Genomic DNA, 25,704 nt, shown 5'->3' with positions numbered 1-25,704 from the left:
GGCCACCAGAGCAGAAACCTCCCCTCCCTCACCATGCAGCATGTCCCATTCCCAGCTGCTGGAGCAGACACCCTCTCCCTCGTCTTTCGCCAGGTCACATTCCAGGCCCCAGAGCCAGAACAGGGCCCGCCCCCGCCACATGGCGGCCCTGGCCACAGGAGCAGGCCTTCCCGCCCCCACCCATCACGTGGCTGTGGCAGGTTCTGGGCCCCCACCCCAGCAGCTCCCTCACCATGCTGTCTCAGCTGGCCCTGCCCATTGGAGCAGCTGCTTGTCCAGCAAGTGCTGCTGTATGGCTCTTCAGAGGAGGTGGCAGGGGAAGAATTTTTTTGTGCGCAGGCCTGTGCATCCCCAGGTTCCCTCTAGGCCAGGGTTTCTCAACCAGTGGTACGAGTACCCTTAGGCAGGGGCGGCCCGTGAGCATAGGCAGACTCAGCGGTCGCCTAGGGCATCGCCTTCAACGGAGCACCCGAGGCGCCCACTGATGATGTCAGTGCACCCCACCAGATCCCTATGCATCCCGCCAGCAAACACGCCCCACACATCCACCATGTACCCTACCAACCAGAACCCCCCATGCACCCCTCCAGCCAGCCCCTCATACCCTGATGTGCTCTGCCAGCCTGTGCTCCCCCACACCTCCCATGCATCCTGCAAACTACCCCCATTGCATGTGCCCCCACACACCATGCAGCCCGCCAGCCAGCCTGCACCCTCCCATACCTCATGCACCCTCTCACACCCCGTGACTCACCAGCCAGCTCCCATCACACCTCATGCACCCCTCCAGCCAGTGACCCCATATAATCCCATGCATCCTACCAGCCAGCCCCCCATGCCACCCCCTCATTTGCCCTGCCAGCCAACCCCCCAAACTCCATGCACCCCCCACACCCACCAGCAGCCAGCCGCACACACACACACCATGTACCCCGCCAGCCAGCCTGCACCCTCCCTACCACACACACACCATGAGCCCTACACATACACACCCTGCGCAACCCACCAGCCAGCCTGCCCCCCATGCACTAGGGATGTAAAAATGTGATCAATTGGCTAATCAAATAGTCGACAAGGGCACCTCCGCCTCTGAAGTGTAGCAATAGCCCCAGGACTGTTGCTATACTTCAAAGGCAAAAGAGCTCAGGACTCAAGCTGTCCCCCGGCTAGCCCCATGCTCCCCACAGCATTTCAAAGCAGTAGCATCTCATGGAGCCTGTGGTCAGTGCGGCTGATCCTGAGTCCTCAGCTGACCATGGGCTCCACACAGCATGAAGCACCCCCTTCTATTCCTCCCCTTGTTCCTTCTTTCTGATAGAGGCAGCAAGGGAAGGAAAGCACCTAGTCAACTAGCATGTTGACTATTCGATAAGCAAGCTTATCCGATAGTTGACTAGTGATTCACATCCCTCCCATGTGCACCACCAGCCAGTGCCCCCTTATGATTCCAGGCACCCCATGAGTGCTGCCAGCCAGTTGCCCATCCCACCCCCTCACTCGTCCTGCCAGCCTGCACCCCAAACACACCCCATGCACCCCAGCAGCCAGCCTGTGCCCCCTAAGCCAGCCTGCACCCCACATACTCCCCAAGCCAGCCTGCACCCAGTGCACTCCCATGTCCCCCACACCAGCCTGTGCCCCATGCGCCCCCCACACCCCATGCTCCCCCCAACCACCCTGTATCCCGTGCATCCTCCACACCCCATGCAGCTCCCACACCAGCCTGTGCCCCATGCGCCCCTCATACCCCATGCTCCCCCCACACCACCCTGTTCCCCATGCGCTTCCCACACCAGCCTGTGCCCCCCACATCCCGTGCCACCCCAAACCTCCCTGTACCCCGTGCGCCTCCCCCACACCTCGTGCGCCTCCCCCACCAGCCTGTGCCCCGGGCGCCCCCCTCCCCGTGTGAGCCCCGCCAGGCAGCGGTCCCGCACGCGCTCCCGCTGCAGTCCGAGCCCGGCCGCCCTCACGCTCACTCACCGGCCGCCGGCCCTGGCGCTCCCCGCAGCCATGAGCCCCGCGCAGCCTGAGCCGGGCCCGCCACCGCCCGGGCCAGAGTCCGGGCCAGACCGCACTAGCGTCCTTCCCCGCCCCCAGGCTCTGCATAATGAATATTCATTAGTTCATCTGAATATTCATTAATACGCTTCTACGCCCGCCCGCCAATGGAACTATAGAGTCTCTACTCCGCGAGGCAAGATAGGAGCCGCTGGGACCATAGACCTCGAGCTGAGCTAGAGCAGTTCCGGGAACGGGAAGGCGCTGACGCCGTCTACCTGGGCATAGGGGGCACAGCAAATCCCATACCATCGACATCTCGCGGGGCGGCTAGAAGGGCCACGACTCCTGCGCTGCTGTTCCACTCCCACCCAGCGGATAGGAAGATACTGCAGCCCCCGGAATCAAACACCACAGCGCCCCCTAGCGCCATTGTCTGCAGAGCCTACTGAGCCACCGCGAGGCTTCGCGTACCGCCCGGGCTTTCTTTGGCCCGCCCCTCCATTGTCCAGCCCTTCCAGGGCTGAGCTGTATCAGGCTCATGCCCACGCAACACATGAGTTATCAGGGAAGTCTGGACATGATAAAGGCAATCAATCGTCTTCATTCGGATCCCTTAAAAGTAACACACCCTGCTGCCAAGCCGAGTGCTGGGAATAGTACAGCCTGGGAAATAACCCTCCTCTGGTCAGTTCTGCATGAACTGCATTTATGTTTGCACTGAGTGTCCTTTGTACAAAGATGAGGACTAAGTGATGCCACTTCAAAACAATTAAGCAGTAGGAACATAGGACAAGTGTGTAATCTTTTTAATCTCTTACATTTCTCACGGCTGAGTCACTCACTGACAACCTACAGCAATTACATATATTTCCCAGAGAAACCAAAGATACCTCCATCCAGTGCACAAAGCTAAAGTTGAGAATTTCTCCACTCTACAAACAATTCAAGTTACCATGACATTATCTGGGAATTTAAACATTCCTAATCAGGAACTTCCCAGTGATAATTCCAGCACTGATCCACAAACCCTGATACTCCAGCACCAGCTCCTTATAAATAGGGAGTGGTTTGGCCAAATCCTATCCCCTCAAACAAAATCCAACCAAGCTGTTTGAGCCAGGACTAGTTCCAACATTATGGCTTGCTGAGGCAATCTAAGCTTGTTGTGGGGCAGAGCTCCTCTCCGGAGTTTCCCAGGCTGCACCAGTCTGTCACCCACAATGTCACGTTAAACCCCACACAGAGGTGCTGTGCTGTTCCTGTCAGCAAAGTTTTCTGGTGCTTCCAGTTCAAAAATAGGCACCACCATTTGCTTTGGAGGACCAAGAAGCCACAAAGACCTCACTTTCCGCAACTGAGAGAAGGCCCCTTGCAGGTGGCAAACATTCCTGTCAAGTATGCTACTGCCAGAGAGGCTGAGGAAGGGAAGAATGGCAGGCTTATTGACTAGCAGGGTGGAGAGAGAGGTGGAGCCCCAGAAGTTTAAGAGCAGCATCCCACATAATCAGAGCCTTTGTTTTGTGACAGTCCTGTTGCTGCTTTCAAACATGTTTCTCTTCCCAGGATCACACAACATGGGGCAAACAAAGAAGCCATTGGACTAATACACAATAAATAGGTAGAGGAACAGCATAATCTCATGCGTGTTCCTTGGTCCTGCAATTAAATTCCTTATCATAAAGGATAAACACAAGAGGGCAGTGTGGAGGTTGGTGAAGGAACAGAATCAAACTGGTGCAAAATGGGGAGGGTCTGAGGTGGGAGCAGTAGAGGGAGCAGAATAGGGTCCATGTTGGAACTTAAATTACCACTGACTTTCCTGGCCTTTCAGCGATCTCATCTTTAATGCCCAAGTTTGTTAAAACTAATGTTTTTGAAGTTGTCATCTGAACTCTGGGTTAGGAAACCTTTTTGCTTGAGGAAAATCTAATTGTAAAGGGATGTAAGCCCCTTCGGGCTTGAGGTCCTCATTTCCTCACAATCTCCCCTCACACCTGGCCCTCTATTTGTATCCCTTCTCCCACTGCAGCTCTGGGCCTTTCCTTGCACACACACAACCCCGGTGCCCAGAGTGGGCTCCCTTTGCCCACACCCAACCTATGTCACTTTCCTATCCCGTTCAATCCCACCTCAAAGCTCATTCCTTTTGGCTGCCTCCCCACACTCATCTCTGCTCAGGTCCTGTGCCTGATCAGTTTAAAAAAAGAAACAAACAAAACATCAGACCCTACATAATCAATTAAAACACACACAATCAGCTTCCTTGCAAATATTGCTCGGCCTTGGCAGCATCCCCATCTTCTGGTTCTCATCTCTACCCCCTCCCATTTCAAGCTGTTGTGATTCACAGGTTTATCAGTCATATTTAAAGATCAAGCTCCACAGGGCACAGCCCATCTCTGTCAAACACTGAGCCCACTAGCATGGAACATTACCACAGAAATAAACATCCATCATTGCCACAAAAGTTAGGGATGGCAGCCCGGGAGGGCCAGTTGCACCCCACTGGAGCAGCAATCTGTAAGAGGCGGCATTTGTGAACCGTATCGGATCAGTGATCACTGGAATTTATCTGCCTCGCTCCTCTTCTCCCTAGGAAGATTAAGTGGCTTTCCAGCTGGGACAGAATATTCACAGCCGGGTTGTTATAAACTGGACTCTACTTTGGATGCATGGAAGCCAGAGGATCTGACAACACTCAGACATGCTGGGCTGCAATTGTCTATTCCAAACCCTTTCCCATCACCCCTTTGTCCTCCTCCAGCCTCATACAGCACCTGCTGTGAGCTCCATTTAGTGTATCAGTTCCAAGAATTTCCCCAGCCCCTCCTGACACAACCAAGATCAAGAACAAAAGAGGAGCGCATCCTCTGGGCCTCTCTATCAGCTCTTCTCCCTCCCCCCAAAGCCTGTGTCCTAGACAGTCGGAGCCGCTCTCAGCACTGAACATTTACATCTTTTATTGCACCCTTCCCACTTCTCACACTTCTTCACCAGCAAAAGTTCTGTCCATTCCAGGACGTGCCTCAGGGCTGGGGTGGGGAGAGAGTCCTGGAGTCAGATTTTCTGGGGATGCACTGCCCTGTTTACACCACAGGCCATTTCATAGCCTGTTCTGGGGTCAGGCTCCAAAGGATCCCCTTTGCATTGCAAAGCCTTGGCTGTGGGATTTGCTATTGATTCAGTAGTAGGTCCCATGCAGCTGACCCCCTCTCAGCAGCTGAATATATAATTCCTCTGGTGTAGTAAACAGGGCTTTGGCCAGTTCAGTTCTCAATGAGCCATGAGATAAGCCTGCCACTCCCTTCTCTGTGGAAAGCTTGACTGATTTCACCATTCAGAAATTGCCTGAGATTCAGTCTGTATTTTCCTAGGCTTCAGTCTATCCCGTTGCTCTTAATTATAATCAGTTGCACGCTTTCCACAACCTTCTGCTTCCTGGCTGTTTACACCCTAGACACTTGAAGACTGTTCTCTCCCTCACCCTGATGTTCCATAACCAAGCTAGACAGACTCAGCTCTATTCAACTTTCCTCATCAGTCAGGCTCTCAAGCCCCTGAACCTCTCTTGTTATTTTCCAGTACTCTTCATTTGTGGAGGCAGAGCCATGTGGACAGTGATGATCATTCTCCTTGACAGAGTGACAATGGCCATTTTGTAGTCACACTGCATTGCAAGCTGCCTGTTCTCCATATTCAGTCTGTTCCAGTCATTCTTGCTTCCCAGGTTCCACCTACCACTGAGTAGCTGGGTTTGGGATTATCTTCCTCCAGACATGTTATCCGAAGCTTTCTAAAGATGAGTCCCTCTCTGCTGTTTCTTACCCATTTTTCTAATCTCTAGGCCTCTTTGTAGTTCTCTGTATTCCCTAATGTCATCAGCAAGTTTCAAACTAGGTTGTTCTATCCCCCTTCTGGATCATTAATGAGGAAATTGAATATAATTGGGCCTATTAGCAAATCTGCACACAAGGGTGCTGGAGCTATCTGTATTGTGGGGATGCTCAGAGCCATTGAACCAAACTGTAAATACAGCTCTGCACGCATACAAAGTTTTGTAACCACATCTGCATCTGTATCTGCAAAAATGAGCAGTGAGATAGCTGCATCCATACCCATGGATATGAAGTGGATATTCTCACATTTGCAGGATTCTAGATACAAAATTTGTATCCATATCTGCAAAAATGAGCCATGGATATCTGCATCTACATCCGTGGATGCAGATACCTGCGGATATAAAGCAGCTATCTACAGATTTGCAGGGCTCTAAGTGTAAACCTGATTTATAATGGAAACTAGTTCAAGCCAGGGGGTGCTGCAGCACTCCAAAACCCTTAGTTCCAGCACCTATGCCTGCACTCTCACCCACTTTGTCTTCCTCTTGCTCTCAAGTGTATGGCCACGTCAATACTTCACGTGGAAGTTCAAATTAAGATACGCAACTCCATCTTTGTTAATTGTGCAGCTAGAGTCGACATACCATAATTTGAACTTCTGCACCATCTCCACGGTGGAGGGTTGATGGGAGCAAACACCTTCAGCGTTCAATTTAGAGGGTTTTTATTAGACCTGCTAAATCGAACTCCAGAAGATCAACTGCCGCAGCATCAATTTTCAGAGAAGTTAAGACGTGGCCTGACTGTGTAGGTTGGTGCCTGTCGCCCTAGTATTTGAATGACTCTGCTTCTTCTTACCCCATTCACTGTGCTTGGTTTAATCTTCCTTTTCCAGAGAGCCAAGCAGCCTTTCTCTCCTCTTCCAGGTCTCTCCTTGTGGTTTAACTTCTACCACTAACCTCTGCCCCTGCTCCTCCCAGGTCCTCCTGGCAGCCCCTGATCCTGTGAAAAGGGTAACAAGGAGATCTTTTGGGACCCCCTTCCCACTGCCCAAGGAAGGCCTGGACTGTGAGGCTCCATGAGAGTTCTTGGCATAAGCATGGGAGGAAATTAGTCACCAAACTCACATGAGGTCTCCATTGACGCTGGGGGTGGGGGACATTCACTAGGTCTCCGCTGCTGGTTTAGCTATTAATGACACAGGAAAAGCATGTGGAAAAGCACCCCCAGCCCCTTCCACAGAGGGCCTGCTGGGGGCTGAGTGCTTTTATGTGCATGCAGGAGGAATGGAAAGTGTGAGGGGGATCAGAAGGGAAACCCTTTGATCTTGACTTTGAATCTTTGGCAGTTCCCAGAACTCTCCCTCCCTCACCACCTGCTGCCAGGATCTTTCCAGTCATCATAGAACATGATCTGGGATACGCTGGCATCTTCCCCTCCTGTTCAGCAGCAGGGAGCAGAGCTGTGTGCATTATAGTCACCCCTAGAGCAGGAAACGGAGCCCAGGACCAAGGTCAAATTAGTCCATGGCAGGAACCCTGAACAAAAGAGGGATGGGGGAGAAGGTACCTTGAGTGAGGAGGGCAGGGAGCTTAAGGGTGGAGAAGCCCTGAGCATGTCACAGAAATCAGAAGCAGAGTTGAGAAAGCCATTTTGGTCCCATCTCTATTATCCCAGGACAGGACTGTCCCTCTTATACATGGGCCAGTTCATTGTCTGGTCTAAAAGGGGGCCTCTCCCTTCCTTGCCCACTTTCCTGTGGAGGGACAAGTTTCCCCCAGAACTAGCTCTCTGAGCAAGGTTTTCCTAAAATTCAGCCAACATTTTCTCTTCTTGCATTTCATCCTGTTACCTGGCATCATCCTAATTAGTTCCTCTCCTTCCTTGAGGCTTAACCCCTCTGACGTTAGCTATCCATTCCCTCTACTTAATCCAGCTACACAGAGTTACATCATTTCATCTTTCCCATTAATTCATTTACTCTAGACCCTGGGCCTTTTTGTTGCTCTTCTCTGAACTCCCTCTAACTCAGAGGTACCTGAACGTGCACATAATATCCCACCAGAGCTATACACAGAGGAGCGCTCTCTCCTCTGTCTAATGCTCTAGGGTTGCTGCACTGATCCAGCTTTTGGTGCATTCTGCAAACTCTCCCTAGCTTGCTGCAAACGCTTCCCTGCAGAACTATACACAAGTAACAGGGGAGAATGCCAATCACAAGAACAGATGTGCAGCGTCATTAGCTCCCATAGACTTCCATGGGAGTGGAGGGATGTCAGCACCTTACTGGACCGAGCCCTGGAAAAGGCAAAGAACAAAATCTATTCTTTAGAGATGGGCTGAGCGATAAGGATCAACTCAGTCCAAATCCAGAGTTAGAAAAGTTACCCCAGAATTAGCCCAGCAGTAGCCTGACCCACACAGAACAGAAGCTGGCTCTAGCAGTGACACAGAAGATTGGGCAATTATATGACATTCTATAGCCCAGTCCAAAAACAATAGCTCATCTCTGTGCTGCCCTGAATAATGCTCGAGTCAATGAGTGACTAGGTGCTACAAATACTCTCATTTAACAAGAACCCAGCTCTATGCCCTGCAGACATTCCTCCCCCATTTTGAAAACACCAGGGAGAATTAAAATGTCTATTGAAAACTGGACCCATTTTCTACACAGAAACGCATGTATTGCTAGCTTAGAGCTGACAGGCCTGACTTACAGCATGGCCAAGACCCCAGCATGAGAAACTGAGCTTAGTTGGAGTCTGTGCTCCCTGCCCCAGGACTTGTTTGAGGAAGAATAGACTACTGCAGGCACATTAAAGACAGAAAATCAACTGGTGACAACAGCTAAACCACGTCTGGATGACCTATAGCAAAAAATCCCAGCCTCCTCAGAACCAAGTAACAGAGGGCAAAGGTGTCTCCCACTGACCTCGGCTAAGGAACAGGCAGCCCCAAGCACAGAAAAACACTAACTACTTGTTTATATGCTGGAAGCCTGTGTGTGTAGTGATCTGCATAACAGAACTGCTCAGGGGTTTCTCTTTGTGTGTTTTCCAGCTCCCATGTTAATCACTGATCCAGCTGGCTGGATTTACCAGCATCCCTGGCCTGTGAACCCAGCCTTGCAAATAAAACCAAAATGTTACAAAGAGACAGGAGCATGAGAACACTGTTAGAATGTCAGTGGGTGTAGGTGCTAAGGAGAATGGAGCCAGCTAGGCTGCTGAGGAGAGGTGATTCTGACAGCCAGCAGAACTTCTAGGTGAAGGAAACTGGCTACGCAGTTGCCTAAGGGAGAAGGGGGCTAATTCGACAGCTCTTTGGCTAGGTCTAGACTGGCATGATTTTGCGGAAATACTTTTAACGGAAAAGTTTTTCCGTTAAAAGTATTTCCGCAAAAGAGCGTCTAGATTGGCAAGGATGCTTTTGCGCAAAAAGTGCTTTTGCACAAAAGCATCCATGCTAATCTAGATGCGCTTTTGCGCAAGAAAGCTCCGATGGCCATTTTAGCCATCGGGCTTTCTTGTGCAAAAAATTAAGGTGCCTGTCTACACTGGCCCTCTTGCGCAAGTATTCTTGCGCAAGAGGGCTTATCCCTGAGCGGGAGCGTGAAAGTATTTGTGCAAGAAGCACTGATTTTGTACATTACAAAGTCAGTGCTCTTGTGCAAATTCAAGCGGCCAGTGTAGATAGCTGGGAAGTTTTTGTGCAAAAGCAACTGCTTTTGCGCAAAATCTTGCCAGTCTAGACGCACCCCTAATGTTCCTCTCCCACATTCACTCTCTTTGGAATAACTCTTCTGTATTTAGTAACAGTGAACTCATAGGGCATGGATTTGAAGTTCTGGGTGAGCAGCCAACACCTGAAAATAGGGGCTACCAGGGTTTGAAGGTAGATTGGGCTGGGTTTAATTGGAGGGACTGAGGAGGGTGCCAGGTAGCTGGGAGATGGGGCTGGTCACTGCACTACTCTACAGGGCCTTGCATGTAGGTCACTGTACTACTCTACAGGGAGTTCTGCAGAAATGGCAGCTGAGTGACATGGGAAGAGAATGGGAGAGAAAACACATTTTCTCCCTCCCCTTCCATTACTGCTGAGTGTTATTGGATGAGAAATGAAGAATCACAGAATAGAGGTTCCAGAAAGTGAGTTATGCAGAGGAAGGAACACTCCAGCATGTTTGACATCTGCATCAATAACTATTTTGTGCCTCTCACTTTGGATCTTTGGCACAAATCACATCCCATGCTAGGGCTTTGGCAGGTGGAAAGGTATGGGACTGGGTTGGAGTCTGGGCTAGTCCTGGCCCAGGGAGATAGAGACTAGGCTAGAGCAAAGGGTTTGTGGGGGCCTGCAGAAACCACATATTGGCTAAATAAAGGTGAATGCAGTTAACAATGGGGCTAATGAACCGGGTTGGAAATAACCGGACACCAGGGCTGCTCTCTTCCTATTGTTAATACCTGCAAGAGAAAATGTGATGTTTGCTGGGCTTCCAAGACCACTAGGGTCCATTATATCTGTTCAGTCTCAATAACAAGCACCTAACCCCCAAAGCTCAGGGCCCTATTTTGAGGCAGCAAGTAGTCAGGCTCTTGCTCTCTTGATTAAACATTTCAAATCCGAGAACTTGTTAAAACTTCCCTCATCTGAATTGTCCCACCCCAGAGCTGGGTGTTGACTGTGCAAATGACCAATCCACCACAAAGGTTGCAGGGAGCCGCTGCTGGCAGAACCAGAGCCCTAGGAAATTGACATACCATTCATTCCTTTGATGCTTCTTCCACACAAATCCCACCAGGACATGCAAGACAGATGTTTTGGAAAAGTTTGCATGGAAGAGACATAAAGGGCAAGAGCACAGGGGCTTCAGGTGGACTGGCAGGAGGCAATGATTAGGTTAGACCACAGGGCACCAGAAAGCAGGAGAGACTGTGGGACTGGCAGAGCCTTGGGTGGAAGAAGAAAGTAAATTTTGGAATTTCAGGGTTTGAGGGGAGGTCTTAGAGGTTGCAGCAGGGTCTTGCAGGAAAGGGCTTGGGCTTCAGGGTCTCCTGAGACGAAAGACTTTGAGGCAGTTGGTTTTAGGAGCTGAGGAATAATGGAGTAAAACTCTCATTGGTTTTATTGTTTACACAGATTCATGTAAGGCCCAAAGAATGTGATAAATCCACTGTGCTGGGAGGGGCTGATAAGGATTGAGGTTTCTGGGGCCAAGAAAATAGGTAGAGGGAGGGAGCTGAAGCTGCCCAGAGCTAGTGGAGGGGTGGTTTTAGAGGGCAAGAAAGGAGAGAAGGGGGGGATCAATAAACAAGAGAAGGATCAGTCCAGGTGTTAGGGAGAGTCGGGGGGAAGAGGTTGATGGTAAAGGTATGGGTGTAAGACAAGCCCTGAGTATAAGTAGGCTACCAGGAATAAGGGGCCAGAGGGTAGACCACCAGACTCGGGGAGATGGGTATGGTTGGGTCTTTCCTGGTTCTAGAAGGCTGTAGGACCTGGTGGTTACAGATAAGCAAACAAATCTGGATGATTCTTTCTGAAAGGCAATGCAGCTGAGATTTGGGTCTGCTATATTAGAAACCTAGTTCTGCCAGAAGGTACCTTATCTGTACAATGGGGAGAATATTTGCTTGTCTCATAAAGAAGAATGTAAAGCCTTGCTCATGAATAAGTGTTGTGAAATACACTGAACTAGAAACAGTTGTAAGTGAAAGAGGTATGGCTTGAACTTTTTTTGGGGGGGGGGGTCCTCCTGGCTCCCAGCCCTGTGCATCTTCCCCATGGCAATAGGGTATTTTGTGGAAGAGTGTCTGTTTCTCATAATATTTAGGACAGGTAACAGACTGGGAGACCTACTGGGGACGAGTAGGCAGGCCAGAGAGTGGGTGCCAAAGGATGAGAGCTAGCAAGCCAAGTAAGAAAACATTCAAATTTTCTTGCTCTGACTTGATGGAACAAGAGGAAAAATCATATATATGCAAGGTTTATCCTTGGGCAAAATGTTCCTGGGCCTTTGATTCTCTTTCTGTTGTAATTGTGGAAGCAGCAGGAAGCTCTTGTAGGGGCTGGGGAGGAAGCTGTTGGGGGTCCAAACCAATCAGTCTGTATCCAAGCTCCCTACCAGTGTTGAGTTTCCCACATGGCTCCCAGCTACAGGCAGAGCTCCTCCTCGGGGCTCCTCTGCTTTTATATTTTAGTTTTGGAACCAAGATCTTTCCAGTTTCTTCTTGTTTTTCTGCTCATGTTCTGGAAGGTGTGAGAGCAGAGCAGTGAAGGTGCTGGCCCTTTAAGAAGTCCTGCTGGTCTGAGTGTCTTGAGACAATAGCCATTATCACTTTAGCTTTGGAAGTGACCCCTGAATCTGCACTCCTTTCATCTTGGATACAAGAGCACTTGAGGATGGACTATTTCCTGGTGGGGAGGGGAGGAGCTGAGACCCCTTCACACAAGCCAAAGCCAATCACTCCAGATGGTTCACTCCAGATCTGAAACCAGTTCCAGTCTGAATGTGGGACCCAGCTGAGAAAGTGGAGCCTGCTGCGCTTCCTGCTGCAGGATTTAAATGTCCAGGGAACTGCCTTGCAGAGGGAGCAAGGCAAGTAACAGCAGCGGCCGGGGACTGGCTGGTGTGAGCGCCAGGGCTCTGCCCAACAAGTAAGGTGAGTTCAGAGGAGGTTCCCAAAGCCCAGGCCTGGCTGAGGAGGGAATCTTCGTTGCAAGGGTGAAAGCCAGGCGTGGGCCGGACTGCAGAAAGCGCAGCCCAGGTCAGCAGGGGGCCAGAGTCCAAACGCTTCGGGCTTGAGCAGAGGGGAAAGCTGTGCAATTACCTCCGGACGCGGAACAGCTGCAGGGTGGTGCCCGGGGAGCTGCGGCAGCGGCTCCCAGTGAAGTATCTGCCTCACCCACTCTGTGTCCCCCCCCCCCCCCCATAGCTCCCCGCCGGCCCCAAGCGCTGCTGCGGAGCTGCCACCTCCCCATGCGATCTGGGCCTCCCAGGGCAGTTTCACTGGCTCCTTTTGTGGGCTGGGGCCTCCCAGGCCATTTCTGGAACCGAGCGAGAGGAACCTTTGTGTTGTCTCTCCATGTGGACTTTGCCCCAGGACACAATTGTCCAGAAATGCCTTTCCTTCTTTCAAGGACAATAAACCCGGTTTCTTCCCCCCCCCCCCCCTTCCTCAATGCCTTCTGCCCGTTGAAACCCTGGCATGTCTGAGGGTAAAAAGAGCCCCCCAGTCACACTTTGTTTCCCTCAGATTCCACCTCCCAGACAAACACAAGCGTCCCTATGCTGCAGCAGGGCCAGGGAGCCACCAGCAGAGGGAACCCACAATGCTGGTCCCCAGGCTGTTCTGTCACCCTGATATTACAAATAACATGGCCTGTGAATTGGGAATTGCGGATGCAGCCTTCCTGCTTTGGGGCCAGTGGTGCAGGGGGAACTGGCTGGCTCAGGGAATGGGATACAGGGCCTTCCTCCTTTGGAGTTCCAGTCTGACTCCAGAACGTATATGGGCTATTAGATGGGCTCAGAGAAGGCCTGAAAAAGCCACTATCTTGGAGTTAGTAGGGAGCTGAAGCCACTAATATCTGTGCAGTGTCTGAACTCTTACTTTGTAAAGGCTAAAAGCCTTTATTGCAGTGAAAAACTTTCCAAACACAATTCAAATAAGTCATTTTCCTGAGCCTGCTGGCAGCTGCCAGTGTTGCTGCTGCTTACAGCTTACCCAAACATCCATAAAGGGAAACTCACACGGCTCTGTTCAGCTTCACTGCTGATGTGGGCAGTCCTGCCCCCTAGACTACAAACATGGCTTTGACACAGGGAAACACATTTAAAGGGCTAACTTCACATGGCTTCCATTTAAGGAACTGGAGGTGTTTATAGATGTTTAAGATGAATGGGGCAATTCACACCTCTTAGAGCTGTTGTGTCAGGCTGCCTAAGGCCTCATCTTGTCTACACTAGAAAGTTTTGTCGCTTTACTGGGATAGTTAAAGCCTAAGGACCCACATTCCATTCTCACCCCCCAAACAAAGTCTGAGTCATACATAACTATCAGCTTTAGTCTGCACTAGACAATTTATATCAGTGTTATGGTTAGGAGATATAACTTTTTTATATCTATTATGCTTATACTAATTTAAGGACTAGTGTGAATGCAGTTACTGGTAAAAGTTGTATTTCCCTTCCAAATTGGAAGCTATACAGGCTTACATGTTTTTATGCCAGTATAACTATTCACATGGAGATTGTTTTGTTTCTTGCTTTAACTATCCTGCTACCCTTAAAATGATAAAGCTGCCTAGTGTAGACAAGCCCTTTACATTTATGTTTTCAAACTTCTCTCTGTAACTGTAAGGGAGGAAAATGTTATTTTTGCCTTTGAAATGAAAGCTGAGAAGTCTGTTGCGGTCATGTGATTAACAGGGAGGCGAATCTAGGCACATTCTTATTGTGTCTGTGTCTTAATCCAGCTCTGAATAGAAAAGGAAAGATTCCTCTCTCTCTCAGCAGCCAGGAGGTTTTTAGGGAAGGGTGGAATAGTAGATCCTTCCCCACATAGCTTTTTATGGGGTGGAGAAGAAACAGCTGCTTTTCTTTCTGCTGCAAAGGAGTGGCAGTGGCTTCAAGTTCATGTGAAACCTACTGGCCAGAGACTCATAAAAGCTACAGCCCCTGACCAGGGTTCAGGGGTAGCATCCTAGTGGGAATTCCTGCAGGCTCCTCTATTCCAACAACTGTGGACTGGGCTTCTCACTATGCTACTGGACCTCCCTGGTGGCCACATCACAGGCTTTTGTGTCAGTTTCTCCTGTTGGGTATCTGGGCTCCAGGATTTGAGGAATGTGTTACAAAGCCTCACCTCTATGTATGAGTTTAAATGTGATGTTGGGCAGTGGTGATGTATACCTGGGATGCCCAGCCAACTGGCACTATGTGAAATGAGCCTGTGACTGAAGTGAAGTACCTAGAGGAGAGGGGTCCAAATCACAAGTAGCCTCTTTGTTGGCAGCCTTAGCTAAGGGTGTGTCTAGACTACAGGTTTTTTTTCTTAAAGTGGTCTTTTTTTGAAAACTTCGCCTGTGTCTAGACTGCTGCCACGTACTTTCAAAATTAAATCGAAAGAAAACAGCAGTTTTTCCTACCACGGAAAACTTCATTTTATGAGGAATAATGCCTTTTTTTGATAGTGCTCTTTCAAAAAAAGGCATTATTGAACACAAATAGTGCTTTTTCAAAAGAGAGCATCCAGACTGCCTGGGTGCTCGCTTTCGAAAAAGCGTCTCTTTCGAAAATACTGGTTGCTGTCTAGCCAATCTCTTTCGAAAAAGCCTCTTTCGAAAGAGGCTTGTAGTCTAAGTGGCCAAGGAGTCGGGCTTTGGGGCTAGACTCCAAGGAGGAGAGCTGGCCACTTCTAGCCGTAGGTGGTGGGTGCTGGGAGCTTGTTTTGCGTATAGCTACTATTGCGTGGGTGAAACCAAGCCTGTTGTTTCAAATCTAGCACCTAAGTTGTGGCAGCTGAAAGCCCCACTCCACAGCCCAGCCCTGTCAGGTCCCTCTGCTGCCTGAAATAAGGGGTCTGGCATTTGGGGGGCTGTCAGCTATAGGAGTTGGAAGTGGTGTGGGAGAAGGAGTGTTAAAGTGGTGGTTCTCCCCCAACCACCTCCTCCACACTGGATTGCTAGAGGAAAAGCTTTGGGAAGCCCCTCCTATCTCATCATAAAGGAAGAAAGGCTGTTCATGGCCCCCACATTGAGCGATGTCTATGAGAGCATCTTTAGTCTCTTACTCCTTGAGCTGGGAGTAGTATGGGGGCAGCACGTTCACTTAAATGACCACCTCGCTGTCAAGATAGGGAGTGGAGGATGCAGTGGCAGGCCTGCTGGAGTGAGATGGGCTGTGCTACCCATTGTAGGAGTGTGTCAATAAACCCCTTATGCAAGTCCCTCCTGAGTAACACAAGCAAATCTTGCTCTCCTAACAAACCAACCAAGCTAAGGAGAAGTGGTGGGGTGGTTAAATCAGGCACTGGTGCCAGCTTCCCTCTTGACCTGGGATTGCTCCACCCCAGCTCCATCTCACCCCAGCCTCTGCCTGCACTTCACCCCTTTCACTCAAACTCTTGCCCGGCCTCTTCCTGGTCCCGCTTTACTCACACCCGGTCTCTTCCCAACCCCACTGTGGCCCTTCCCCTGAACACACCCTGGCTCTGCTCCTCCCCCTCAGCTGATCAAGTGGGTTGGAGGTGCTGTGAGGAAGAGGAGTCAATGACAGAGCCATCCAGTGGTGGTGGTGGTGAGAGGGAGGGAGAGGTGCTTGCTGCCAGTGAGTGCACCCGCTAACTTTTTTCCATGGATGCTTCAGACTTGAAGCACTTATTGAGTCAGGGCTTATGAAAACAGATGACCCAGGCATGTGGCCTGTCTGAATGGTGCTTCATAAAACACCTCTGACAGCCTTGATGAGACTAAAAATGTAACCTTGGGCCTAAATGGCAAATCCAGATCCAGCTGTAGCAGCATTTAAGGGCAAATCTGACTCCCAGTTGTAGGGCTTTGTCACATTACTGCATCAGCCCTCTTGCCTGTTGTCCCCTTGGAAAATGCTGATGGTGATTTTCAGTCCTTCCTGAGGTATGCTAGGTTCATTCTAGTCCTAAAAGAAGGCCGTATGCTGAAGAGCTCACAATCTGAGACCAACCATCCATCCAGCTCCGTATCCTGTCTTCAGATAGCGGCCAATGCCAGGTGCTTCAGAGGGAATGAACAGAACAGGGAATCAAGTGATCTATCCCTGTCATCCACTCCTATCTTCTGGCAAACAGTGACTAGGGATGCATCCAGGCTTCCCTCTAAGGAGCGCACCTGTGTGGGCACACACCAGAAATGAACCTCCTGTCTAGCTCAGAAGAGCCGTGCTCTGCTGCTCTGGAGTGGGGCCTTGTGCTGGGTGGCTGCCCTGCCCCAGGAGCAGCAGGGAAGCCACCTAGCTCCAGGGCTGGTGGTGTGGGCCACCTTGTGGACCGCTGCTCCTCTGGTGGCCCTGGCTGGAGTCAGAGCCCAAGCTGCACTACGGGAGGCAGCTACTCTGGCAGCCAGAGCTGGAAGCCACGTGATAGGCAGTGTGGCCCTGAGTGGGGCCAGAGTCAGTGGGGCCAGAGCCAGAGGTTATGTGGCAGGCGGCGGCTGCTCCAGTGGCTCTGGCTGGGGTGGAAGTTGTTCCCGCCAGGATGTGGCACATCCCAGCCTGAAGTGTGTCAGGCCTCACACCAGTTGACCATAAGTAGTAAGCATCACCCAGTAAGGGTGATGTTAACCATTCGCATCCCTATTTTGAATAGGAGATTAATAGTTGGGCTTTATTGTTTTGTATTGATTGTGTGTGTGCTAGGTTGGTTTTTGTTTTTAAACCACCCAGCTTTTTGCCTTTTTAGAGCTTTTAAAAGATTTGAAGTAAGAGGTATTATTTTTTGTATTTTATATGAACACCTATACTTATTTTTAAATTTTTACTTTAATTATATTTTTTATTTGTTATTGACAGGGAGTTAGAATATTTATTTTGGGTTTCTCTTTTTATTTTCACTTATTTTATGTTTAATATTAATCACTTAAAGGAAAAAAAAGTTTAACTTTGTGAAAGCATCAGGACACTTGAAGAGTTAACTAACAAAGTTAAAAGTTCAGAGGGGAACCTCAGTCTGTAGCAGGAAAAACTTAAACAACAAATAGTCTAGTAGCACCTTAAAGACTAACAAAATATGTAGATGGTATCCCGAGCTTTCATGGGCAAAACCCACTTCTTCAGATGACTAAGTTAAAGCTAAGGTTGTCAGTCGATGTTCACTGTCAAATAAAGAGTAGCTGTCAGTTTTGCAACCTTGAATAAAATATTTAAATGAATTTTAGTGGAATTTTTAAAAAGCTGATATATAAAATATTAGTGTTTGAAAATTTGAGGTCTTGCTATGCTCATAATGAGCGACTAAATATTTAAATTTTCTTGGCTTATCTTTTACTAGCTGAAGTTTTGAACTATTTTACTTTTGAAAATGATTTTAGACTTTCAAAGAGCATGTGTAAATTGCAAATTCTGAACAAATGACTCATGTAAGTTGCTTACGTTTCTAAACCGCTATTCATTTTTATATTTAATCTTTGACTAAAGTTTGTTTGTTTGTTTTTCAGCTGAGATCTCTTTTGGCCTGGGCTTTGATAACTTCTGTATTTTAGCAATGTTTAGTTCCATCTTTTCCTTCCATGTTTCAGCCATCTGATCTTAACTACAATTTTTTTTATAGTTAAACAGTTTAAATGGGATTGTTCTTGTACCTGCTGCAACCATCACAATTCATTATTTTTAGGCTCATTTGTTAGGAAGCACCCATTTCCTTCAGAATGACTGTAAGGCCTTTTGTATTAGTGCAGGGGTGATTAATAAGCAGATTGTGGGACAAATACAGCACATTGGCAGTTAGGATCAGCCATAATGATAAAAATGTGTGGGTGAAAGTCCTGATTTAGCAGCTCGTTTTATTCTTTGTTACTGGGAAAGGGCTGCTTTAGTATTCTTTCTTCCATAACACATTAATATATTTGTTAGTAACTGGGGGGTGCCACAGTGGCACACATCCAGACAAGCGCACATGACCTCAATATTGGTGCACAAGACAAAACTCGGACCGCTCATGGATGGAAAATCTTACAGGGAACACTGGATGCACCTTCCCCTCCCCCACCACCTGGCTAACAGCCATTGATGGACTCATCCTCCATGAATTAGCTCATTTATTTTTAACCCTCTTATAGGTCTGGCCTTGACAGTGTCCCCTGGCAAAGAGTTCCACAGGTTGACTATGCATTGTGTGAAAAATTTTGTTTTAAGTCTACAGTCTACTATTTTGTTGGGTAACCCCTAGTTCTTGTGTTATGTAAAGGGGAAAATTATACTACTTTGTTCCGTTTCTCCACATCATTCATGATAGTAGAGACCTCTGCCATATATGTCTGAGTCTTTTCTCTTCGAAGCTGAAGTCTGTTTTTTTAATTTCTCCTTATATAGAAGCTGTTCCATACCTCTAATCAGTTTTGTTGCCTTTCTTTGCACTTTTAAAATATATATATATTAGAATTGGAAAATGTGGCATCCATATCTGCACACAGTACTCATGATGTGGGTATGCCATGGAATTATGTAGCGGCGCTGTAATAATTTCTGTTTTATGATGATTCCTAACATTCAGGCTATGTCTACACTATGGCTACGTCTACACTGGCCCCTTTTCCGGAAGGGGCATGTTAATTTCAGCTATCGTAATAGGGAAATCCGCGGGGGATTTAAATATCCCCCGCGGCATTTAAATAAAAATGTCCGCCGCTTTTTTCCTACTTTGAAGTGGGAATAAGATCCTCCGGAAAAGGGCGCTTTTTCCGGAGGATCGGGGCCAGTGTAGACGCTCTTTTCCGGCTTTTCTAAAAGCCAGAAAAAAGCGGCGGACATTTTTATTTAAATGTCGCGGGGGATATTTAAATCCCCCGCGGATTTCCCTATTACGATAGCTGAAATTAACATGCCCCTTCCAGAAAAGGGGCCAATGTAGACGTAGCCTATGGCTTTTGGTGGAAGAGGCAATGCAAATGAAGCGCTGATTAGCATTTTGTCACACTTCATTTGCATAATCTATTCTGAGCTGTTTTTGCATAAGGAGTTTTTGTGTAAAAACAAGCAGTGTGGCCGTAGCAGTTTTGCACAAAAACCTCTTTTTGCACAAAAACAGCTCGTTGTCATGTGGTGTGGTTGTCAAGTGGTGTTTTACATTGTGTCTGTGCGCACACAATACATGTCATTGTGTGGATGGGAAGATCAAAATTGCACATCGTTAAACAGATGGCATGCTTTGCAGAGTAGTTCTGGTTTTCACTAATTTTTTGAGAGAAGCAAGAGTACAGCAGGCAGGTTAGAAGGAGGGGGCTGGGCTGTGGCCAAGGGGAAGAAAGAGAAGGAAAGAAAAGAAAAGGAGGACCACGCTGGGGAGAGGCTAGGCTGAAAGTGGTGCGGTTCTGACTGACTCAGAGGGCCTCTCCCGCCATGTTCCCTCACCCGATCCCAGCCGCCTGGTAGTGGTGGCCCCTGCTCAGCCCCAGCCAAGGCGCTTGCCAGAGGGTCTCTAAGCCAACCCTGAGGGACACAGCCATCCCGGGAGGAGCCCTGCTCCACCATGCTGGTTGGATGCCCCTGGAGCTGCCCCAGAGGATCCTTGGTCCGCCACATCGCTCAGCTGCCCCAGAGCAGCCCCACTTGGCCATGCAGGCTGACCACCTCAGGAGCAGGCCCACTCCTCAGAGCAGCCATGCAAGGCCATGTGTCTGCCATGGAATTGGAACCGGGGCTGTGGTGAGGTTGCCCCAGTAGGGACAGCCTCACCATGGCCCGGCTCCAGCCATGGCACATGCAGCAGCTACCTGCCATACAGCCCTGCTGGCCAGGTTATGTGGCTGCCATGAGACGGTCGCCTTGGGCCCTGGGCATTCAGAACCCTGTGGCTTCACGCATTCAGGGCCCTGCACTGCCCAGCTCCACCCACCCGGCAGGGGGCCATGCGGCTCAGCTGCCTTGGGACCTGCACACCCTTTGGCCGGTCCTGTGAGGCTGCCCCAGTAGGGACATCCCAGTAGTCTCAGCGTGGCCCGGCTTCAACTGCAGCACACGGCTGGGGGCATGGCCCAACAGAGTGCCATGGCCCAGCAGGCAAGTGTTCACAGCCTGCCACCTGTTTGTGGACCTGTGGTTGGGAACCACTGTATTACACTATCAGGGTACAGACTTTCCAGGATGGGTATTGAGAGCTTTGTTGCTCTGACACCATGATCCTGGCTGTGAATAGGCTTTGCTCCTGCAGCTGGCCAAGCAAGGGATCTCTCTGGACTATACTGTCCCTCTTATGGGCAGGCTGAAAGCTCCCTGAGAATGGGCTCTGTCTCTGCACACAGGACTTTAGAAGAGTGTTGCTTTCTAACACTGATTTTTCACAGGAAAGCTGATGGCAGAAGGGAGTGGCCATTCCCATTCCTCTCTCCAGGTGCTGTTATTGGGTAATGAAACAAATTCACCTTTTTGCCCTTTGAGATTCCCAGGTTTTACCATCTGGGGTAAATGTTATGCTCAGGCCCATACTAGGCACAAAGCCAGGCACAGAACAGACCAGGTATAAACTTTCCCTCTTCTCAGCTCTGCCTATGCATTATACTCCTGGCCTGCAGCAGCCCCTGCTGGTGCAGCCTTACCTCCGACCCTCAAGCTGCACTCTCCTACACCTTGCGGCAAATCGCTCTGACCAGCCTGTCCTCTCTCGGGAGGCCATCCGTGCCATTTATACATCGGCCAGAAGAGGTCGCTTGAGAGCAACACAAGATGTATCCCTTGCCCATGTTTGTGGTTCAAGACCAGGATTCCTCCTTTTGAATCTGGAGGACTGAAAGCAAGGGTGCCTACTTGCAGGTGGGGTGGGCATTGGGAGGCATGGTCTCCTCTGCAGAGCTGGAGCTTACATGGTTTGAACTCTTGTGTCTTGCAGGATGATCCAGCGGCACCAGCTGGTGCAGTCTGTGCTGCAGGAGCTGCAAGAGGCCACTGAATGCTTTGGGCTAGAGGGATTAACCAGTGCAGCCCTAGAGGCTGAGAGGACCTTGTCCTCTTTCTCACTCCCCAGCTACTGTGGGAGGCAGTTCCAGGAAGAGCTGGAAATTGACCGGGTAGCAAGAAGCCTGTATCCAGAGGATGCCCCCAGCAACATGCTGCCCCTGGTGTGCAAGGGGGAGGGGAACCACCTGTTTGAGGCAGCCAGTGTGTTGCTGTGGGGCAACCCCAGCCTGAGTCTGGAGCTGCAGGTGCGCACAGTTGTGGAGATGCTGCTGCACAAGCATTACTACCTGAATGGCATGATTGACTCCAAGGTGATGCTGCAGGCTGCCCGCTACTCTCTCTGCACTGAGGAGTCCCCAGAGATGACCAGCCTGCCTTTGGCTATCCTTGAAGCCATTTTTGATGCTGACATCAAGGCTACTTGTTTCCCTGGCACCTTTGCTAACATGTGGCATGTCTATGCCCTGGCCTCAGTGCTGCAATGTAACATCTACTCCATCTACCCCATGAGCAACTTGAAGATCCGGCCATATTTCAACCGCCTCATCCGGCCCAGGAAGTGTGGCCCACAGACCTCCACGCTTCACATCATGTGGTCAGGCCAGCAGCTCTCCTCTCAGGTCTTCAAAGCACAGTACTTTGTAGCTGTGGTAGGCCTGGAAGAGCTGGAACCTGCAAGCCCTTCTCCAGAGCCTCCAGTCCAGCCAGTCCAGACTCTGGAGTTGCTGAAGAGTGACCCCCGGCTGACCTACTTTAATCTGTGTGACAAGTACAGCATCACTAAGAGCACCTTCTACCGCTGGAAGCGCCAGTCCCGGGAACACAGGCAGAAAGCAGCTACCAGGTTTGCAGCCAAACACTTCCTGCAGTCTTGCTTCCAAGAAGGCAATGTGATCCCTCTTCAGCACTTCCGACAAATGTTCCCAGAAATCTCCCGCTCCACTTACTATGCTTGGAAGCACGAGATGCAGAGCATGGTCAATGGTGGTGACACCTCTGCTCCAGCTGAGACTCCGAGGTCACAGGAGCCTCATGGAGACCATCAAAAAAAGCCCAACCCAGACAAGGATGATGCAGCAAAGTCAGAGGGTAGCCTAAGGCCAAAGATCCCTCCCTTGGAGCCCAGCCAAGCAGGAATCTTCATGCAAGGAGCCAAGTCATACCTGGAGAAATGCATCTCCATGAACACTCTGGTACCCTACAGGTGCTTCAAGCGCAGCTTCCCTGGTATCTCCAGGTCCACCTACTACAACTGGCGGAGAAAAGCCATTAAGGGGAATCCCAACTTCAAACCCCCTCAGGCTCCTTCAGTCAGCCAGAAGCCCCTAGTGAAAAGTAAGGTGTACCTGCCATTCAAGCCTGGAAATCTGTCTGGCAGGAAAATGCTGAACGGACACCGCTCAGAGTCCAGAAGTCTCCTTCAGCTCAAACCCTCAGTCTATAACTGGAGAAAGCAGCTTCGTGACATAGCCAAGAGGCATGTCCAGCAATGGCGGCTGCCATTCTGTAAGTTCCGCCTCCGCTACCCTGGCTTCTCCTCTACAGCCTATTGGTTCTGGAAGAAAAGCAGCCAACAGATGAACAAGCAGCCTCTCCGGACCAGCTCATCCCAACAGCTGAGTCAGGTCATCTCTGAGGCTCCTGGAAAAGCAGAGCCTGGGATCAAGCCACGATCCCAAATGGAAGTGGCACCTAGGCATCTAGACAAGCAGGCATCTGTCACCCCCTACAATGCAACAATCTCTGGCTATGCCATGTCGGAAAGAGCCCACAGCCGGATGTTCGTGATGGATGTGATTGCCACTGCCCAGTTCAAAGCTCAGGCCAAGCTGTTCCTGCAGCAGCGCTTTGAATCGAAGACCTTCCCAACCTACAAAGAGTTCAGTGCCCACTTCCCCCTCACGGCACGTTCCACCTACTACATGTGGAAGCGTGCCCTGCACGATGGACTGACACTAGTGGATGCCTGAGGGCGGGCTGCCTGCTGGAACCTGCTCTCTGCTCTCCAGGCGGTAGGGCAGCATTTGTGAGCTGCAATTCAGCTCTCTTTGTCTTTGTTTTTTCTCTTATTTTGTTTTCTCTTCTGTTTTGACTAAATCTGGTCTCAGAGTACAGGGGCCAGGCCTGCCTGTTGCCAGTCCCTGGAGGCGGGAGGAGTGGAATGAGAGCTCTGATTTGTGTTGGATTTGTTTCTGGGTGGCCAAGATGCCCCAAAAAGTCAGAAGGGGGACTTCCTTCTCTTGATGCTTAGCCTGGGATGCAGGGTGGTGGAATAGGGGAAAAGGAGGGATATGGGACTCTGAAATGTTCCTGTATGCACTATGGGAATAAATGCCCTTAAGTTATGGGCTGACAAACTGCAGGCTTCTGTTCTGAATGCTATGTATGGGATTTGTGGGCTCATCTGCCCAGTCACTGTCAAACCTGAAGTCTATCATGTTTCTTGGGGGGGGGGGGGGGGGCTACACAGCGCCTGGCACACCAAGGACACCAAGCTCATTCTTTCTCAGGCTCCAAGAGATGGTGCTGAGACCATCCCAGGCATGGTGTCCATAGGAAGATTTCCTAACAGCCCCGCCTTAGGTGGGGGTACCCTAGAGGCTACAGTGCTTTGGTGCATTCCTCCTTGTCTTAAGAACACGGGTGGAGTTTGAGGAGCGGTTTAGCTCAGGGACAGCACTGACATGATCTGAGTTCTGTGACTATTAATTCCAGAGGCCTAGTGACTCTGTGGCGTCCCTGATCAGACATTGCCCTGCCTGTAGTCCCAGGAGACAAGACCTCCTCTCATTCCTTGTTAGGTGAGGGGGTTGCGTTCCTGTTTCTTTCTGTCTGCCCTTCCCCTCTGGGAATGATCATGTGTAGCTCTTCAGCTAAACAGGGACCTGTTGGCTTTGACCCCTTCAAGCCTGTGACTTGCTGTCATTTGCAGGCTCTGGATAATAACTTCCCTGTGTCCCCTGCCTTATTAGCAAGTGACCTTGCTTCTCTGCAGTCCCAGTGAGCATGTGCCTTATGCTCCTGCTCTTCAGGAGCATCTTTTTCACAGGAGTCTGGTAGGAAGCCCCACTGGAAGAGGTAGAGAGACTACACCAGGAGCCACTGTGGGGAGGAGGGGACTCTACTTTCACTGCACCTAATGAACTGAGAGTAAGGGAGGAGGGCATCTCATGACTGAGCAGCAGAGCCCCATGCTACAGCAGGGCTGAATGTGCATGTGCAACCTGTAGAAATGTAAATCAATAAAAACCCTTCCCCTCCCAGCCCTGTGTGGTATGTCTCTTCTCTCACCTCGTTTTTGTGTGTGACTCAAATGTCTCAGTGAGCGTTGTTATCCTCTTGTTAGTTTTAGGGGAAAGCTAGGCCCAATAGGCGCCCCTGCAGGGTAACAGTCTGTCTCTTTCTCCCCACCCCTCCAAGGTCCCAGACAGGCAGCAGCTATACAAAACTTTCTCCTGTCTGCCCTGAGCCTGTGGTATCACTTCTAAGGGGGAGGCTGGGACTTCAGACCCCCTTCCCCTCCCTGCTGTAATTTCATGAGGAAATAATCTGAACTCAGTGAACAGTTAGCATGGATGATAATCACTAGCAGAGGGGATCGCTCTCTACAGCACAGGGAATGGGCTAACACTTGTCAGTTATTGCTGAGCTGGGCCAGATCCAAACCAGTGCCCTAGGCCCCAGTCTGGTCTATATTCAGAACAACGGGGTCTTTATACTGATGGCACTGGAAGCCAGATCAGGCTCATGCAACTGAATGCTATTTCTAACATCACAGCAAGTGTCTGTCTGAGAACTGATCTTTTCAAAAACAAAGGATGTAATGTACTATGCCTGTGGTGATAGATCTGCTCATTCCTTGTTCCTGAGTGAGGTGGGGAGGGGGGGGAATCTGAGTGGTGAAGGGGGCTCACAGCCAGCAGGTGGTGCTCTGGTAAAGGAAGACTATGGAAGTGCAGAGTTTTTAAAATGCACTATTCCCCCATAGGTCAGTCCTCTCTTTGCTACTAGGGAAGTTAACTCTTCTTCCCTCCAGTGGGGAAACAGAGAGGCCTTCTTCCTCTTGGAGCTCTGTGCTTTTGTTACCCTCTACTTCACTTTGCCTCTGTGTCCTGTGCACGCAGTGAGAGGAATCTCAGCTTCAGGGAAGAGGGGCTAGCAGCCTTGTGCAGCAGTCTGGGGTGCTGGCTCCCACAGGCCCAGACAGCCTGGCTG

The 25,704-nt window shown here is 50.0% G+C and overlaps 2 protein-coding genes across 4 annotated transcripts in view; one reads left to right on the top strand and one right to left on the bottom strand.

Moving 5' to 3' along the window:
• Window positions 1–2,170, bottom strand: part of ABCD4 (ATP binding cassette subfamily D member 4) — a 30,482-nt gene extending 28,312 nt beyond the window's left edge. For 2 of the 3 annotated variants that reach the window (XM_075926874.1, XM_075926875.1), the window contains exon 1: window positions 1,984–2,170. In XM_075926874.1, coding sequence (XP_075782989.1) covers window positions 1,984–2,015 — 32 coding nt within the window. In that variant the 5' untranslated portion in view covers window positions 2,016–2,170. The remainder of the gene's footprint in view (window positions 1–1,983) is intronic. The other variant, XM_075926877.1, reaches the window with a different exon arrangement.
• Window positions 2,171–11,205: 9,035 nt separating this feature from the next.
• On the top strand, window positions 11,206–24,752 carry VRTN (vertebrae development associated). Its single transcript, XM_006117741.4, has 2 exons — window positions 11,206–12,505; window positions 21,422–24,752. Exon 2 carries the CDS (start codon window positions 21,423–21,425, stop codon window positions 23,457–23,459), a length of 2,037 nt encoding a protein of 678 aa, XP_006117803.1. The 5' UTR covers window positions 11,206–12,505; window position 21,422; the 3' UTR covers window positions 23,460–24,752.
• Window positions 24,753–25,704: the final 952 nt, after the last annotated feature.

This window comes from Pelodiscus sinensis, chromosome 4 (assembly GCF_049634645.1).
Source record: "Pelodiscus sinensis isolate JC-2024 chromosome 4, ASM4963464v1, whole genome shotgun sequence".
Taxonomy (NCBI): domain Eukaryota; kingdom Metazoa; phylum Chordata; order Testudines; family Trionychidae; genus Pelodiscus; species Pelodiscus sinensis.
This window is presented reverse-complemented; position numbering and strand designations above follow the sequence as displayed.

Coding starts and splice junctions, on each gene's coding strand:
- VRTN (XM_006117741.4), top strand. CDS start 21,423: ATGATCCAGCGGCACCAGCTGGTGCAGTCTGTGCTGCAGGAGCTGCAA.